We start from the raw sequence: 17,370 nt of genomic DNA, 5'->3' as shown, positions 1-17,370 counted from the left end.
ATCAATAAACACACCTATCAAAAGTACGATTTATTTACAAATTATGTTCTTAGAGGGGATGACAGCCACTAATATCGAGTAATTGTTGAGGGCACTGTACTTCTTCAAATACAACGTCAGGATTAGAATAGCCCAACATCCATTCGAATCTAAATTTACATCCTTCCCAAAGGGCTTGAGGAAGATTATAACATTCTGACTCACTGTGTACTCCGCCATATTGATCGCCCCAATTTGATACGTCAACGTTCCATTGGGAGGAACACCCTTGCGTGTAGTATCTGAAAATTAACAAAAAATTCTATATAATAATTATACGAAAGGTGGTTGAAAAGTTTCTATTCTCAATCTAGGCAAATGAAAAAATAATAAAAGAGACTGCACCATCATTTTCATCCGTAAATTTGGGCAGCTGAATTCAAACGTGACCGTATCAGCATTACTGACGACTGAGTGTTCGGGTTGGGCAAAAACAGTGACAACCAGTGATATAATTGAAAAAGCTTAGTAAAGATGTAGAAGAGGCTATTAGAAAATAGCGTTTGCCTTATACTGACTGAAGAATCATGCATGCGTTCACTTTGGACCAAAAGTGCATTCGAATGAACATTTCCCTGGACTATTGACGTAACTTAAGCAAAATTACGTGGTTTTTTTGTCGATTTATAACTCTAGAGGAAACCTGGATCCACAATTACACTCCTGAATTCAAAAGAAGACGGTAGATTGTTAAGAGCTCATTGGTTTTCATCCGCCAGAAAAGTAAACAGCACTGCTAGGACAGGTAAAGAAAGAAATTGCAAAAAAGAGACTAAATTTGAAGAAATCGAGTCCTTTTCCAACAGGACCTTGCACCTTTTCACATTTCGGTGATAGACATAGCTAAAATTCGCGATTTGAGTTTCGAATTGCTTGATCACCCAATGTATTCACCAGGTCTGGCTCACAAGGACATTTTTCCTGTTTCCTAACCTTAAAGTTCCACTGTTGCATACGTAAACGTCTATTTTGAGACAAAAAACGGCTATTTGGAAGAGTTTGTGATGGTGCTGGCTAGGCTAGGAAAGGAGGGGAAAACGGCGGTCAAGTGACTAAGAAGACTCCAGTCTAAGTAAAAACGACTAAGCAATGATACATATAAAAACAAACAGATGAATTTGGTTAGGTTAGGTTAGACCTTGAAGCCCCCATGTAAGCTCTGTTTACAGATGGGCACTTTTTACGCTTTCCTCCATTCAAGACGGCTCTTTTTACCTCTACACTCAATTCTTAAATTAAGAATATTGATATTAAAAAAACTTACCCGACTCCACTACCCGGCATAGCAATGTCGAATTCGTTATGTTGTGCGTCGGGATCATCATTTCCTGTATTGGTAACCTGTAGAATCATCTGTTTCCCAGCGAGCTCTTGAGGAGTGAACGTGAATTTCACACAAGAACAACACATATTTCTATTTGTATTGATGAATTTAGCTGCTACGAAACCTACAACCAAACGAATTAGTTAGGTAACGTCATATAAAGGCAAAGCTCAGTTCAGAATTGATTCCGAATGAGTTGGTAACCAATTTAGAATACGCATGACTGATTACGAACCTATTCAGGATGCTGATTTACCGCGAACGATTTACTATATTACTTCAGGAAGAATTTAGTCGTCCAAAATCGGTTGTTGTAACAGAAAACATCGACGTTGTGCGTCAATTGATATTGAAAGTGATATATCGTGAGATTTAAACATATTTGGCCATTAGTTCTACTCGAATACATTCAATATTGCATGGATATTTGGCTGTTAAAAATATTTGTCCGCATAATTTGACAATCGTTAAAAAAAAGTTCGCGTCGATTGGTGGAAAGAAATGATGAACAATTTCAATCGCCTATGATAGGCGACGATTCATGGATCTATTATTTGCTCCCAAAACTAAATAATAATCGACTGTATGGGTCTTTCAAGACGAGCCAGATTCAACTGAAGTTGTTCGCGCGCGAAGCATTTGGAAGCAAATGGTCGTCTGTTTTTACGGAATAACTGGACGTGTCGCCACGTCGAATGGTCAATTCTGAATGGTACACCAGCATTTATTTGCCAAAAGTGTCGGAGAAAATTAGGGAAACCAATCGCAGAAGACAAATCATTTTCCACTAAGACAACGCGAACGAAGAATTAGACGTTTTGGAGGTACCTCAATCGGAATGGAGAACTGCTTCGAAAATTGGTTCAAATACATGCAAAAGTATGTTGATCTTAATCTCAAAACTTTTTGGCAATCCTCGTATAATAGCGACAATAATTTTCTTATCAGTAATTCTATTATTATGCCGAGAAGTATATAGTATTTTTAACAATCTTTAAAAGTACCTTTACAACCGAAACCTTTATAAAATTTGATAAAACCCAAAAGACATAAATTTATTGCTATTTATTGAGAGAACATTGTACAGAGCTAAAGGAAAATTCATTTGATTTCAATACATACTGTTTCATGGCTCGCGAAGTGAACTGATACAGGCGTTGGGATCACATATAATCCGATAAATACAAGGAAAGTTTATATTTAAGTATATTCGATTCGAACATAATGAATTTTTGTGTTTGATAATTCTACAGTACTATCACAAGCTAGGGACAACCTGTACAATCTAAAGATGAAAAATGAATTTTACAATCGGTTATTTAACAAACTGATACTTTTTGATTAACTCGATCAAATTTATGGTTTACGAGATATGTAGATTTTTAGAACGTTGTACATTCCAAAGAACCCGTTCGCTCTAAAGAAACATTCTGAAAAAAATTATCATAAATTGTAATTATTCATTGAAACTACAGAAGGGAGGTATTGAAATACAATTAAACGTTTTTAATTGAGCTGCATACTGTAAAAACTCGTGTGACTTACATAAAGAAAATCATTTATTTCCTTCGTTGTATTTACCAAGCTTTTGGGATCTCTCCCAAAAAATGGATTCAATATATTTAATTCAGGGGAACGTGGTTGGACTTCCCCGATCAATCCGCGTTTCAGGAAAATAATGTTTAGAGGGATATCACATAACTTGGGCGGGAAACCATTTTGGAGAAATTTTATGTATCGCTGTAAATTATTATTGATTAGTTCTGGCCATTAATACAAAATCGATGTTGATTCTTTGTTTGAATTGTACCGTGAGGATTTTCATCCGCTTATAAATGTAAATTATGGGAAATAATAAAACCGTCTCGTGTGAAACAAGCGTCTTCAGAAAACAGTACTTTTCCAACAAATGTATTATCAACTAGTTGTTTAACTAGAAACCGACGATTGCCTACTTCGAACATTTGGTTTTTATTTTATTTGATAAGTTGAAGGCTAATCAACTAAATCTTTCTGCATTCCAAGTTTAATTAGAAATGTTTGAATGTGTTTTAATATCTTCAGGTAGTATTTTCAGTAACTAATTACAATTTATGATAATTTTCTTCAGAATGTCTCTTTATAGCGAACGGTTTTCATGTCATTATCAACGATGTAAAAATCTACATATCTCGTAAACCATAACTTTTATCGAGTTAAACAACTACCTTTTTGTTAAAAAATCGATTGAAAAATTTATTTTTGTTATCTTTAGATTGTATGGATTGTCTCTGTAAAAGTAATCATCGATTAAAAATTCGTAATATTCGAATGTATAATTTAGAAAATATACTCAAATATAAGCAACGATTTCGCAATTTTAAGAGCCTTTAACTCAGAAACGAGAGGTCTTATGATTCACAACATTATTTTCAGGTCATCTACAGTCCCAAATTTTTTTCATTAAGACCCGGAGCACTCTGTATATTAACTGGAGGCAAGTTATTAGATCGTGAAAACTTCTATACAACTTTCTGTCCAATTTTCCTCAATCGGTCAGGTTTCTAAACCTGTTTTAACTGGATTACTCAGATTATCTGGTTCCAAGAATACCTTCATAAAATAGTTGTTGTTTTTGTGTGTTTTTTTTTACTTTTAAGTAAGATTAGAACGCATCATATGGGACAAACTCACCAAGCGCCAAGGAACTATTGATAGCATGCTGAGATTGATCATTGCAAACGTAAGCAGCTCCATTTTCAACACATCCAGATTGAATTTCGGGATCTTGGGCATCGACACCGTTATTTTTGCACGATTTGACGGGAGTTTGATAATTAACGTTTCCTGGCCAAGCACAAGTTGGTTTACAGCAATCCCAGTAACGGGTAGTGGTACCGGTACCGCTCAAACCTCCAGGAATTGTTTCTACAACAATGTTTTCATCTTTGTATGATTTAGCTGAAGCATCTAAAAACGAAAAAATTCGTGAATAATTCGTTATTGGTATGAAACTTAATGCAGTAGATGATTTTGATAGCGGAACCATCAGGTTTGTATGTATAGGGAATAAAATGTCAAAAAAAACTATAATCATGTTTAATTAGAAGATAAATTCGAAAAAAATTGTTAAAATATGGTCTAAAAAATAAGACGTTTACTTACATACACATAATAAGATGGTTCCTATAACGACCTTCATTTTGATAGTATCTAATTCGGTTTAATCTATATCATTTAGAATAAATACTTTTTGGTTAATCAGATCATCCCATATCGATTGAAGTACAAAATAAAATACTCAAAGATATACTAATTTCTATACTAAGTGAACTACTAAAGAAATAATTTTTAATAGGCGATAAAACAATGAAACGTGAGTCGAAATACTCTTGTTGAATGAATAAATTCTTTTTCATTATTATTAAATCCTGTTCATATGAGGATTAAATGATAAGATTCTCTAAAAAATCGCGTATAATGATTATACAAAGGGATAAAGGAAAGTCGCTTTCAGAGGCGTCTCTAGCTCATTTAGCGCCCGGGTGCAGTTATCATTCCAGCGCCACCTAGTACCTAAACGTGCTGAGCACTGTTAAAACGAAATATTACAAACAACACTTCAAGTTTTTCAAAAGTGAAGGTCAAAAATTTGTCTAGAAACAACTATGTCTGTCAAATTACTCAACACATTCTTCTCTTAATTGGATACATTTATTACAGCGAATCTGCAACGTCTCTAGACATTTAAAAAAAATGTTTCTTCTTGCTCTGCAAACCAGACCTTCACAGCTTTTATTATCTCCTCGTTGGAAGGAAATTTACGACCTTTTAAACTTTTTATCAGTTGAGGGAAGAGATGATAGACGGACGGAGCCAAATCTGGTGAATACGGAGGGTGTTTTAGTAATTCAAACCCTATATCACAAATTTTTTGCATGGCAACATGAGATTTGTGAGCAGGGGCGTTGTCGTGCAAAAACAAAACAACTTTGGATAGCTTTCCGCATCTTTTCCCGTAGAGTGGTCAGTAAATGTCTAATAGTAATCTCCAGTTCTTCTCCAAACCCTTATCCAAAAAATCAATCATGATTACTTCATGGCAATCACACAAAACTGAAGCAAGAACTCTTCCAGCAGATTTTTGGACACGAAACTTCTTAGGTCTTGGAGAATCAGAGTGTCGCCATTCCATCGATTGTTGCTTTGTTTCTGGATCGTAGAAATGTACCCAAGTCTCATCCATAGTAACAATTCGGTTTAAGAAGTCTACATCGTTTTCAAATCGAGCACAGTTCGAACGCGATGCTTCCACCCTTGCACGCTTTTGGTCAACATTCAAACATTTTGGGATTCATTTTGCAACAACAGTCCCAACCTAATCAGCAATTTTTCTCATTTCCAAATTGACGTGAACTATATGATGAACGCGTTCGTATGAAATATTCAGTGCTTCAGATATCCGTTTTAGCCCAATTCGACAGTCTGATAAAATCATGTCATGAATTGCATCGATATTTTCGGGGACTGGCTGGGGATCGGTCGTCATCCTCAATGAAAAATTCAACTTTTTGAAGTTCGCAGTCCAATTTTTCACTTTCGCATACGACGGACATTGATCACCAAGGGTATTAAACATATCTTGGTAAATCTGCTTACCTTTTAACACTTTTAAATACAGGTACTTGATGATGGCCCTATACTCCATTTTTTCGATTTACACAATTTCGGTGGACATCTTTTTTCTTTTAATCTTTTGCGTAACTCTGGTTTACTTTTTTGACGTCAAATTTCACACTGACACTTCTAATAATTTATTGTCCGTTGTTTATGCACGGAACTGGTCTAGGCTAACTAGATATCAATACATCCTCGTATCTTCACTCTAATTTAGACCTCTTGTCTAACCATAAACAAAACAAATAAAAATAATTTGAAGAGTAAAAAATTACATTGTCTGATGAGCGTTTCGATAACCAAGCTATCTTCTTCAGATACTGAAGGTAAACTATTACTGGTAGTATAAACAGTGTGTTCAGTACCACGATTCAGCGTTTGCTCTTTCACATATTCACTTCCCATGCCTTTTTAAATCTAACCAATAAGCAGTATCTAATTGAGCCATAATATGAGAAGATTCTGATAACGCATATTCCATGCAATTATGAAGATGGATTTTGCATCATGGTTCTTCTTTTGTGGTGGATTTCTATTTGCATAGTCTCTCTCCATTTCTCTGCGTCCTACAGGAGTTTTGAATTGATGATTGACATCAACAGTCTCCTTTTGGTGGCAGTCGGATCCCCGATTAGTCGACTTAGCGATTATTTGACTGTTGATACTTTGTCTATTCTTTTTCGTTTATATTCTCCAAAACTAATTTTTGAGTTCATTCGTAATCAGAAATAGAATTTCTCATATGCTTGGACATCAATTAAGTCGCTGGACCTGAAGGAATACCACTAATCGTATTGAAGAAATGCGCAGTTTAGCTGTGCAAATTCGTCTCCCTATCATGTAAAAGAGGTCTCTTCTTGCAGTTAAAAAACTTGCTTTGATTCAACCCATACCGATTGCTTTAGTCTCAGCCATTATCAAGATCAAAGAGAAAGTCCTCAACCAACAAAGTTTGAGACTGTTAATATCATGAGCGATCATCAATACAATTTTCGTAAGCATAGATTAATCGGGGATCTCCTGGCCTGTGTTTCAACGTATGGAGCTATAGAGAAATATGGAGAATCCCGAGCAATCACACTAGACATGTCCAAGGCTTTTGACAGGGGTGGGTATTTTAAGATCGTACTGTTTCTCATCCTACCTTATCGACTGGCTAAGTAGCTTTCTCAAAGACAGATTCATCCAGTTGTTATCGATCGTCATATTTCTATTAACCAAATCCGCAGTCAGCAACAGATCATCACCAGTGAGTTTAATGCAGCAGATACACAGGTTGCTATTTGTACAAAGTACTGCGGCTTTAGATTTGGCCCTGTCTGGATATAAAATATAATTCGCTTGTTGGTTGTAGTAGACAAAAGCTTGGATTCTTTTTTCAAAAAACTATACACTCCACAACAGATTTTAATCCTCTACGAGTCCAAGATTAATCCATCTTTGGAGTATTGCTTGTACATTTAGAGCTCAGCTCCCAAATATACCCTGAGGATGCTAGACTCAACGCAGAATTCGAATTATAGCCGATCCAAAGTTGACCAGTAACTTGATCAGCTCAGAGTATAGAAGGTCGAATAAAAAACATATTTTCATATTAATTTATTGTTTTGATTATTATTATTATTATTTATGGATGAGATATTGGAGAACATCCACTAATACTCAATAATTCATTAGGACATTCAACTTCTTGAAAACTGACATCTGGATTAGAATAACCCAACATCCACTTAAATCTAAAAGCGCAACCTTCCCATAGGGGTTGAGGGAGATTATAACATTCAGCTTCGCTATTAACACCTCCGTACTGATCACCCCAATTATGCACGTCGCTGTTCCATTGAGTTGTACAACCTTCCGTATAGTATCCCACTCCACTTCCAGGCATGGCTATATCGAATAAATTAGTTTCCGTTTCCGGTGCGTTTCCCGTATTTGTAACTTGTACCAACATCTGTTTTCCAGCTAATTCGGCGGGTTGAAACGTGAATAAAACGCACGAACAACACATGTTTCTAGTAGTACCGTGGAAGCGAGCTGCTACGAATCCTAAAAAAAATAATTGTTTCTGTTGAACACCGTTATTATCTATGGTAATATTCGTTTGATAATGAAACTTTTCGCACGGTCACTGTATTATAAGTTCTTTATAATTTGCTAATTATATTTTCGTGTTTCCAATCTTACACTTTTGGTCTTCTTTTTCCTTGAAAGCTTTCTGATAGCTTTCCTTTTCACAATACTTTGATCCCGGTTCTATCCAGAGTTGGTTTCACCATTTATTTTGAGACACCTTAAACTTCTAAAACCTCCAACAACTTTGTTTTCTGTATTGTGTGGTAAGCTTGCTTATAATTTATGAACAGTAGAATGTAGATCAAGGTTTTGGTCTTGGTTATTGCTCTAAACTGTGTCTGTGTGTGTCTAAAGGTGAAAATCTGGTCTGTCGTGCCTTAACTCTTCCTAAAGCCTTCTTGATATTCAACGACTTCTTTCATCATCATCATAATCCTGTCCGATAGCCAAGCAGTCATTAGAGCTTTAAACTCCTGTATCATAAAATCCAAACTCGTTTGAAATTGCCTAGAAGTATTAAAAGAACTAGACAAGAATAATAAAGTTGCCCTACAATCGATTCCGGGGCATGCCGGAGCAAAGGGAATTGAAAGACAAGCTTTCCATGGGACCTGACCCTTCTAGCTCCAGCTACAGAACAATAGGAGTAGGATTAACAAATTAGCTGTAAACACTGGGTTCATCAGTATCGTACCAAGAAAGGGGGTCCTATCACCTTTCTTATTGTTAGTGCTGCTGGAATAGCGTTCTTCCAATCATCTGTTAATCGCTCCGCTTCACACATTTTTCCCATCAGACTGCAGATTATTTTATGTAGTTTTCGCTCCCTTTTTTCAATATCTCTTTATTATGGTACTATTTTCCCTTTCTTAATTCCCTTTCATCACCTTCTCCAGCTGGTTATTGTTTCTTTGTTTCTGTCTAGCTACTCTACTAAATATAAGGGTTGTTATTTATAACGATATCCTTATTTTTATTGCTTTTATTTAAGTTAATAAAGTTATACTAGTAATGTAGCCCCTATGTTGAAATAAAAAATAGGTTTCGTCGATTCAAGTTGCCAGTTAGCAGTTCCCTTGTTTGTCTCTCGCCCCCTCTTAAAATTAGAGACATCATAGAGCAAGCTTTTTCACTAGATCAAATCGTAGCATCGTTCTGTATCGTAGTTTCCTCCTCTACTTCACGGAACCTACAGTCCGGAGCTGCGGCTCTACCTATGTGGTATCTGTCATAACCGACTTTGCCTTTTCTCTGTTCAGGTTTAGTATTTCTGCCACTAAGTTCGATAAGTTGTTTCAATCTGTGAAGGTTTTGGCCTGTCTGCCATCTGCATTGGCCGATACCATATGTCCAGGTATCTGGTTCTTTTCGATAACCATTTCATTGTGTGCATTCCAGAATAAGCTTGAAATCGGTTGCTTTTGCAAATAAATAGAAAATTATAGATCACCACATGCAAAATAGAGCATAAAAGGTGGCCCATCATCATTTTGTGGTGAAACAGACCTTCATACATACCATAAGCTAAAGATGAATTTATAGCGAAACCACTTTGAGCGGTGCATATATATGATTGACCACCAACGCATCCAGATTCATTTTCGGGATCATTGGCAGTTACTCCATCGGCTTGGCATGCTTTAACCGGTGTCTTGTATTCTACGTTTCCAGGCCAGGCACATGTTGGTTTACAACAGTCCCAGTAACGTGTGGTGGTACCGACTCCACTCAAGCCTCCCGGAATCGGATTGATGATGACATTTTGTTCATTGATCAATCTTGCAGAAGCAACTGAAATAAATGAAAAACCAATTTTTTAATAATTCGATTTATTAACCGCTTGGATTTTCCGCACGTTCGAGTTATCCGTACTTCAATGCAGACATAGTAATAGAATTGGTTCATCTTTGTTGTTGTCAGGACGGATGCCTTTGAAAGAGATGACGAATTTGATTTCTAAAATGTTCTACAAATTATTTTGGGAGTGATTTAAGCTCTGAAAGCTTTTAAGACAGCTCCACTTTTAGCAGATCATCGATTTTTTCAGAAGTGAGACCACCATTTCCAATTACTACAAATCCGAAAGTAAATTTTGATGTGGATGGTAATAAAAATGTAGTACCTACAGTTTTTTGAAAACTTTTACGACGATAAACAATTTATTTACAGAAACTTTTATAATTTTACAAAGTATAATAAATCTAGGATAAAAAGTCCTTTGCTTGTAACACTAATTTTTCCTCAATGCATGACGGATGAAATATTTGAGGTACTAAAACAGTTTCTTGAATTGTCGATTAACAAAGATTTTGATGCAGATATTCATCCTACTCCGAAGCTAAACAAAATGTGGCTGCTTTAGGAGGACTTTGTAAGTTTAGAAATCTATGTACACCTGAACTTGGTTTGGATCCATACGTCCCAAGAGGGCCAAATACGGGATCAAAATCTACATGATCTGTGAATCCAAAAGTGGAAGATTTGGATTTGGAAGATTTTGGGTCTCAATTTTCTATTATTTGACGATTTATTCATCAGAACAAGAAAAAAATTGATAAGTTGGCATCAATAAGAACGTTATTTGAATGTTATGTAGATGTTTACAAGAAGACGTATACTGTAGGAGCAAATATGGAATTAAAATATTTGCTCATGAAAAAATAATTCAGAAATTTATGTGGTGATCGTTACCAAGTAGACATTGATACATTAGGAGTTGTTTAAGGACTCATAAACAAACAGAAATGTCACTTATGACAGTTGGTTGACATCTTCAATGAATTATGTGAAAATTATGATATAAAGTTTGTTGGAATTATAAGACAATAAAAAAATTAAACGGAAATTGCACAGAAGTTCAGAAACACAAAGATATGGCAACAATATTTTTTGATGTTTGCTTTCCAGGAAAATCTAATATTAGTGTTTTACTAAATTGGAATTTCTGGAACCGCGGGTGATATTTTGTTGGACCAACAATTACACTGTATGACGCGCGTTTCGATAACCAAGTTATCGTCTTCAGAGACTCAAGTATTTTTTGTTATTTGTTTTAATAAAAAAATTATTCCTCATGTCTGTTTTAAGTGTGTTTGTGTGTCCTTTTTTACTAAATTTGAATTTATACATTGTTCACGCAATTTTCTGTAAAAAAACGTTTTATATTCTAAAAGTTGAGTCTTTGAACTTGTGAAAAAATCCACAAAGACTTGTTACAGTACCAAGAAACATTAGTCTTTGTACTCCAGGTATTGTACTATAAAATTATTATTAAATTAACAATAAACAAATTACTGAAATAAATATTTTTATTTTTTGTTAGAAAATTAATATGAAGTGATTTATTGAATAATTATAATCCGTAATTACTTGTAATCAGACGTGTAATTGAATTATTTTATTATAATGAGTGTTTCCACTTATACTACTCCTTAGAGTTGACCTACTGGCCTCATCTTCTTTTTGGAAACACCTTAATAATGGCCAGACCTTTATTTTCAAAATAGAAATATTTATTATGCCCTAACACATACCACTTTTCAGTAGCTTAATGATCCCTGCTTACATTAGCAGGTAGGTAATTTTATAAAAGGGAGGTTAATATCGATAAATTTTATGGTATTATTCAAAATAATAAACATAAAAAATAGTATTTCGTTCAGTTTCATAGTAAGTGATTTTCTGTTCGTAGTGCAAAAAGTGATTATAAAGATGAAAATGTCAAACGCGGTGCAGCTGCAAAACTTTTCCTGACAAATTCCACTATATTTGTGAAGATTTGATGATGAAATTGAATTTCAAAAATATGAAAAAAGCCTATTTCAAATATTTTGGTACTTTAATTGGAGACCAAGACAAGCAGTGGGCCCCCCACGAGAACTGGGTTAGTTGTAGCGTGTCATTGATGCAGTGGATGAATGAGAAGATGAAAAACATGCCTTTCGCAATTCCATTGGTATGGCCGGAACCTACTAACCATTTTGACGACTGCTAACAAAGACTGAAGGTTATACGAAGAAAGATCGAGTATCCAAATTTGTTATACGACCTGTTCTTCATAACGAAGATTTACCAGTACCGATTGCACCTTTAGATCCACAAAATATTGTTTTATAAGATACTGGAGACAAAGTATCATCAGGAAGAATCCTATTTAATTGTTCGAAGCGAGTTGAATGATTTAGCATGTGATTTGGGGTTATCAAAGCAACAGTCTGAACTTATTGCTTCCTGTTTTAAGGAATGGAACTTGTTAGTCAAAGAGACCCATTGTAGATCCCAAAAATGTCCTCTGCCCCCCTTTCACATTAAACTTGGATTTGTAAAGGCTATGGATAAAGAAGGTGATGGATTCAAATACTTTACAGAAGTCTTTCCCCAGTTGTGTGATGCCAAATTAAAGGAAGATATTTGTATTGGGCCACAAGTAAGATTTTCAAAAAACACTCACCAGACAGGATCCTAGAGCATGGAAGGCATTTGTTAGAGTAGTGAGGAGATTTTTGAGCAACAATATGGATCCAAACTAACCAACATTTAGTTGATGAACTTCTAGACGTCTAAAAATCCCTTGCTGCTCGAATTTCATTCCCATCTGACATTTTTTCCCTAAATTTAGGGAGCTGTCAGTGATAAGAAGGGTGAAAGGTTCCACTAACATATTAGAGAAAGTACAACCCCTCATAAAAAGAAAAAAGTAGAGCTAATTGATATTTAAAGTGATTTTTTTTAAAAGTTTTTATTTTTAATAAATATGAGACATTTTTATCAGATGTAAATTATAGATATTGTCAATAGATATGATTTAAAAAACGTAAAATTATTTTTTTAATAAATATTAAATATTTTACCAATGAATGTAACTTAAAAACCTTACGTGTTACAAAGAAATCTCCATTTAGTGGACAATATTTGGTGTGGATAAGTTGTAAAAAAACAGTAATTTATACTTACAGGCCGTTACAAGTAACAAGGCTACTATTAGTTTCATTTTCGATTTTAATTTGATATTGAAATGCATCTATAAATAAAAATTACTACCCGGTAACAAGCTTAAATAATTTTGTTTATCAACATAGTATATCATATCAGATACGTGCGTAAACACTTGAAATTATTAAATTATTGAGTATGTACTTCACTTTCTTGATCCTTTATTAATTAAAATAATTACAAGTTGTATCAATACATTTTGTAAAAAATGAAAGTAGGTCGAAATATTTTCTAGAAATAAATACATTCCCAAACTCAAGATTATTTTATTATTTAACGAATATAAAAAAGTTTTATTCAGATAAATAGTAAATATCTTCAAATTCCATGATCTCCAACTATACAGAGTGTTTTATAAATCCGTTACAAACCTCTATACACGGAAATTTTCTTATACGACCTCTCGTTTTTGAGTTATAGGCCTTCAAAGCTACGAAACAGGAATACATGTATTTATCTATATTTTTTTTGTATTTTTTTTTTCGAATTTAATAAGAAACTTTCTCTAGCCTCACTTTCTTTATAATTAAAAATGAAATGATGCATCATATTTGACGTTTATCCTCTGTCCTAAAAAACGATCGTATTGTTTCGAAAAATAACTAGACGAGTGATTTGAATTTAGAATTTGAAATATTCCGCCAAAACCAGAAAGGAAACTGTTGTTTTCGTGTACGTTTAGTACTGCTAATGAACCAAGTGATGGCGCTGAAAGGAGAACTTGAAGTGGCTATCTATTTTCTACAATTTTAAATTCCGAATTAAAACGTGTCACTAATATTAGTCGTGTTCATTTATATAATAAATAATTAATCTCGATACTCTATTTTTTATATTTTCAGAAAAAGTTTTCTAGCGACTCACTCATTTTATTGTCAAACAGGAACTAATGGTCCGTAATGGCTGAGATTTTAATGATAATTTCTTAACGTATGCGTCAATATATTCCCCAATCATATTTATAAATGCTTACATGTTCAGGTTGAGGTTAGAAACTTGTAAGACAAGTCTATCATTGTGTTTGATTATTGTAATGAAATTCAGTGCCTCTTTTGTCTTTTGAGATATCAATTTGAATTTTTTAGGGATCATTAGTCCTCATAAGTTCAATACCCTGTACAATATAGGAGAAATTCAAGAATAAAGATCCGTTACGGACAAATCATTCTAATAGTAGTGAAAATTATTTATTTCGTTAATAATCATTGACTTTGATTTGAATAAAATTTTCGGCATATTTTACTTTTTTATTTCCGTAAAGGCTCATAAAGAAATATGGTATTAATGGCTTAACAAAGCGCATGTATCCTAATTGGTATAAAAAATTCCGTTCTGGAGATTTTTCTCTCAAAAATGAACATCGTTCTGGTCGGTTGATGAAATTGATGATGACCAAATCAAACTCAGAATTGAAGAGGATCGTCATATAACTGTTGGAGATCTCACACAACAATTGAAAAACACTTAAGATGTCCTAAGCTAGTTAAGAAGCTTGATATTTGGGTACCTTACGAATTGAGAGAAATTTATTTAACACAAAGAATCAACATTTGCGATATGCACCTTAAACGAAATGAATCCGACCCTTTCTCGGAAAAAATTATCATTGGTGATGAAAAATGGATCCTGTACTGTAACATAGTTCGAAAACGATCATGGAGCAAACACAAACCACAAACAACAAAAACAACTCATACTTTCAGTTTATTGGGATTGCAGAGGTGTTGTATTTTTTGAGCTACTTCCAAGGAAACAAACGATCAATTATTATGTTTACTGTCAACAATGAAACTGGATGAAGCGATCAAAGAAAAACGGTCAGAATTGTCAAATTGGAAAAGTTTAGTGCACACATCTTTGGCAACTCGTGGGAAACTATTGGAGCTTGGCTGGGAAATGATGCCTCATCTCCTCTACAGTCCTGATCTGGCACCATCTGATTACTATTTATTAGGTTTGTAGAATTATTTGAACGGTCAAACTTTCACAAATGACGATGACCTTTAATCGCACCTGGTTCGGTTTTTTTAGCTGTTAAGGACCAGAGATTTTATGAGCGCGGAATCATGAAGCTGAAAGAAAGATGGCAAATTGAGTAAAACATATAATTGATTAAAAACGAGAATTTTGCAAAGTAAATTATAGGAATGAAACAACAGTGAATTGACTTCCAAAGACATCTATGCATGTTTGTAAGCGATAATTTCAAGAGTTCATTCCATTTTCTCTCTATCATGTAATGAATCGACGTTGGTGGTATTTATTCACTTAATGTGACCTCAGGAAAATGAGTCCATTTTATTGAAATCCGGCGTCTTTGGTGGCCACTGTACTGGACCATTTCTTTCGATCCATCTTCTAGAAAATAGTTCACCATTAGAGGTAATTGGTTTACAAGAAAATCTAAATATAGTCCTACTACATAATAATAAAGTTTTACCATTTTTATTGAACATGGCTTCATCTGCAAATAGAACATAGTTAAAAAAATCTATTTGTCGTAAAAGCTAACTACAAAATTCTAGTCCTTTTTCAAAATCAGCTTCAGTTATTTCCTGTTGTAATTTAATGCAGTAAGGGTGCATTTTGTTTTTGTAAATAATTATTTGCACACCTATTGTCATATGTCATTGTCAAATATCAGTTTTTGACAAATGAATCATAGCTAATTCACGATTAATTGTCGAATTATTAGATTTAGGTACTTAATCATCGTTTTGCACAAAAAAGTCTGATCGATTATTGTTTTAAATACTCATTAAACGCCGTGGGCCACTACGACCACTTCTAACTACTCCACTAGTTGCTTGAATTATAATAATGATAATTGTTATTAGTATTTAATTACTACCATTTTTAGAGTATCTTTAAGAATTTTTCTTCATAGTTTATTACATAATTTCAATTTATGCCACGTTTCGATAGATAAAACGAGTTGTTTGAAACCCACTACGTACCTTGAATAAAATTATTCTCAGAAAAAAAAAAACAATTTATGCATTCGTGCCATTAATGAGAAAAATAATGAACTTAATCCTTTGAAATCATAAATATGAAACAACAATAATTCTTGATACTATTAATAGATAATAATACTTAGATAAAAATCAATTATCATAATTATATACTGGACGTCAAAGAGCTCAAAGTTATTAAAAAGCAATAATTCCCTACTATCGACTCAATTAGCTCTAAGCTGGAATTTCTGCAACCGTTAGTGAAATTCGTAATGAACACACTGTTTACACTACAACTACTCTAACACATTTACATTGTCTGACTAAAGTTTCGATAATCAAGTTATCGTCTTCAGAAATAGGAATTTATCTCGCAGTACCAGAGACTGAAAAAACTTGAATTTCTGAAGACGATTACTTGGTTGTCAAAGCGCATTCAGAGACTAGACTAGACTAGAGACTAGACTAGAGACTAGACTAGAGACTAGACTAGAGACTAGACTAGAGACTAGACTAGAGACTAGACTAGAGACTAGACTAGAGACTAGACTAGAGACTAGACTAGAGACTAGACTAGAGACTAGACTAGAGACTAGACTAGAGACTAGACTAGAGACTAGACTAGAGACTAGACTAGAGACTAGACTAGAGACTAGACTAGAGACTAGACTAGAGACTAGACTAGAGACTAGACTAGAGACTAGACTAGAGACTAGACTAGAGACTAGACTAGAGACTAGACTAGAGACTAGACTAGAGACTAGACTAGAGACTAGACTAGAGACTAGACTAGAGACTAGACTAGAGACTAGACTAGAGACTAGACTAGAGACTAGACTAGAGACTAGACTAGAGACTAGACTAGAGACTAGACTAGAGACTAGACTAGAGACTAGACTAGAGACTAGACTAGAGACTAGACTAGAGACTAGACTAGAGACTAGACTAGAGACTAGACTAGAGACTAGACTAGAGACTAGACTAGAGACTAGACTAGAGACTAGACTAGAGACTAGACTAGAGACTAGACTAGAGACTAGACTAGAGACTAGACTAGAGACTAGACTAGAGACTAGACTAGAGACTAGACTAGAGACTAGACTAGAGACTAGACTAGAGACTAGACTAGAGACTAGACTAGAGACTAGACTAGAGACTAGACTAGAGACTAGACTAGAGACTAGACTAGAGACTAGACTAGAGACTAGACTAGAGACTAGACTAGAGACTAGACTAGAGACTAGACTAGAGACTAGACTAGAGACTAGACTAGAGACTAGACTAGAGACTAGACTAGAGACTAGACTAGAGACTAGACTAGAGACT

At 34.5% G+C, this 17,370-nt stretch overlaps 2 protein-coding genes across 2 annotated transcripts; both read right to left on the bottom strand.

Moving 5' to 3' along the window:
* Positions 1 to 17: 17 nt before the first annotated feature.
* LOC130445681 (endoglucanase-like) lies at positions 18 to 4,743 on the bottom strand. Its single transcript, XM_056781486.1, has 4 exons — positions 4,508 to 4,743; positions 4,037 to 4,312; positions 1,304 to 1,487; positions 18 to 281 (listed from the first exon to the last, which is right to left on the bottom strand). Exons 1-4 carry the CDS (start codon positions 4,542 to 4,544, stop codon positions 50 to 52), a joined length of 729 nt encoding a protein of 242 aa, XP_056637464.1. The 5' UTR covers positions 4,545 to 4,743; the 3' UTR covers positions 18 to 49.
* A 2,862-nt stretch (positions 4,744 to 7,605) lies between these two features.
* On the bottom strand, positions 7,606 to 13,159 carry LOC130445678 (endoglucanase-like). Its single transcript, XM_056781482.1, has 3 exons — positions 13,049 to 13,159; positions 9,614 to 9,886; positions 7,606 to 8,068 (listed from the first exon to the last, which is right to left on the bottom strand). Exons 1-3 carry the CDS (start codon positions 13,113 to 13,115, stop codon positions 7,647 to 7,649), a joined length of 762 nt encoding a protein of 253 aa, XP_056637460.1. The 5' UTR covers positions 13,116 to 13,159; the 3' UTR covers positions 7,606 to 7,646.
* Between the last annotated feature and the right edge of the window lie 4,211 nt (positions 13,160 to 17,370).

Source organism: Diorhabda sublineata, chromosome 6, assembly GCF_026230105.1.
Source record: "Diorhabda sublineata isolate icDioSubl1.1 chromosome 6, icDioSubl1.1, whole genome shotgun sequence".
Taxonomy (NCBI): domain Eukaryota; kingdom Metazoa; phylum Arthropoda; class Insecta; order Coleoptera; family Chrysomelidae; genus Diorhabda; species Diorhabda sublineata.
Note: the sequence above shows the minus strand (reverse complement) of the source record. Positions and strands in the feature narration are given on the sequence as shown.

Excerpts from the sequence above, each read along its gene's own strand:
- LOC130445678 (XM_056781482.1), bottom strand. The coding sequence starts at position 13,115 with ATGCATTTCAATATCAAATTAAAATCGAAAATGAAACTAATAGTAGCC. Across the intron at positions 9,887-13,048 it reads CTTGTTACTTGTAACGGCCT|TTGCTTCTGCAAGATTGATC; the intron begins GTAAGTATAAAT and ends CATTTATTTCAG. Across the intron at positions 8,069-9,613 it reads AAATTCATCTTTAGCTTATG|GATTCGTAGCAGCTCGCTTC; the intron begins GTATGTATGAAG and ends TATTTTTTTTAG.
- LOC130445681 (XM_056781486.1), bottom strand. The coding sequence starts at position 4,544 with ATGAAGGTCGTTATAGGAACCATCTTATTATGTGTAT. Across the intron at positions 4,313-4,507 it reads AACCATCTTATTATGTGTAT|ATGCTTCAGCTAAATCATAC; the intron begins GTAAGTAAACGT and ends TTTCGTTTTTAG. Across the intron at positions 1,488-4,036 it reads CAATAGTTCCTTGGCGCTTG|GTTTCGTAGCAGCTAAATTC; the intron begins GTGAGTTTGTCC and ends GTTTGGTTGTAG.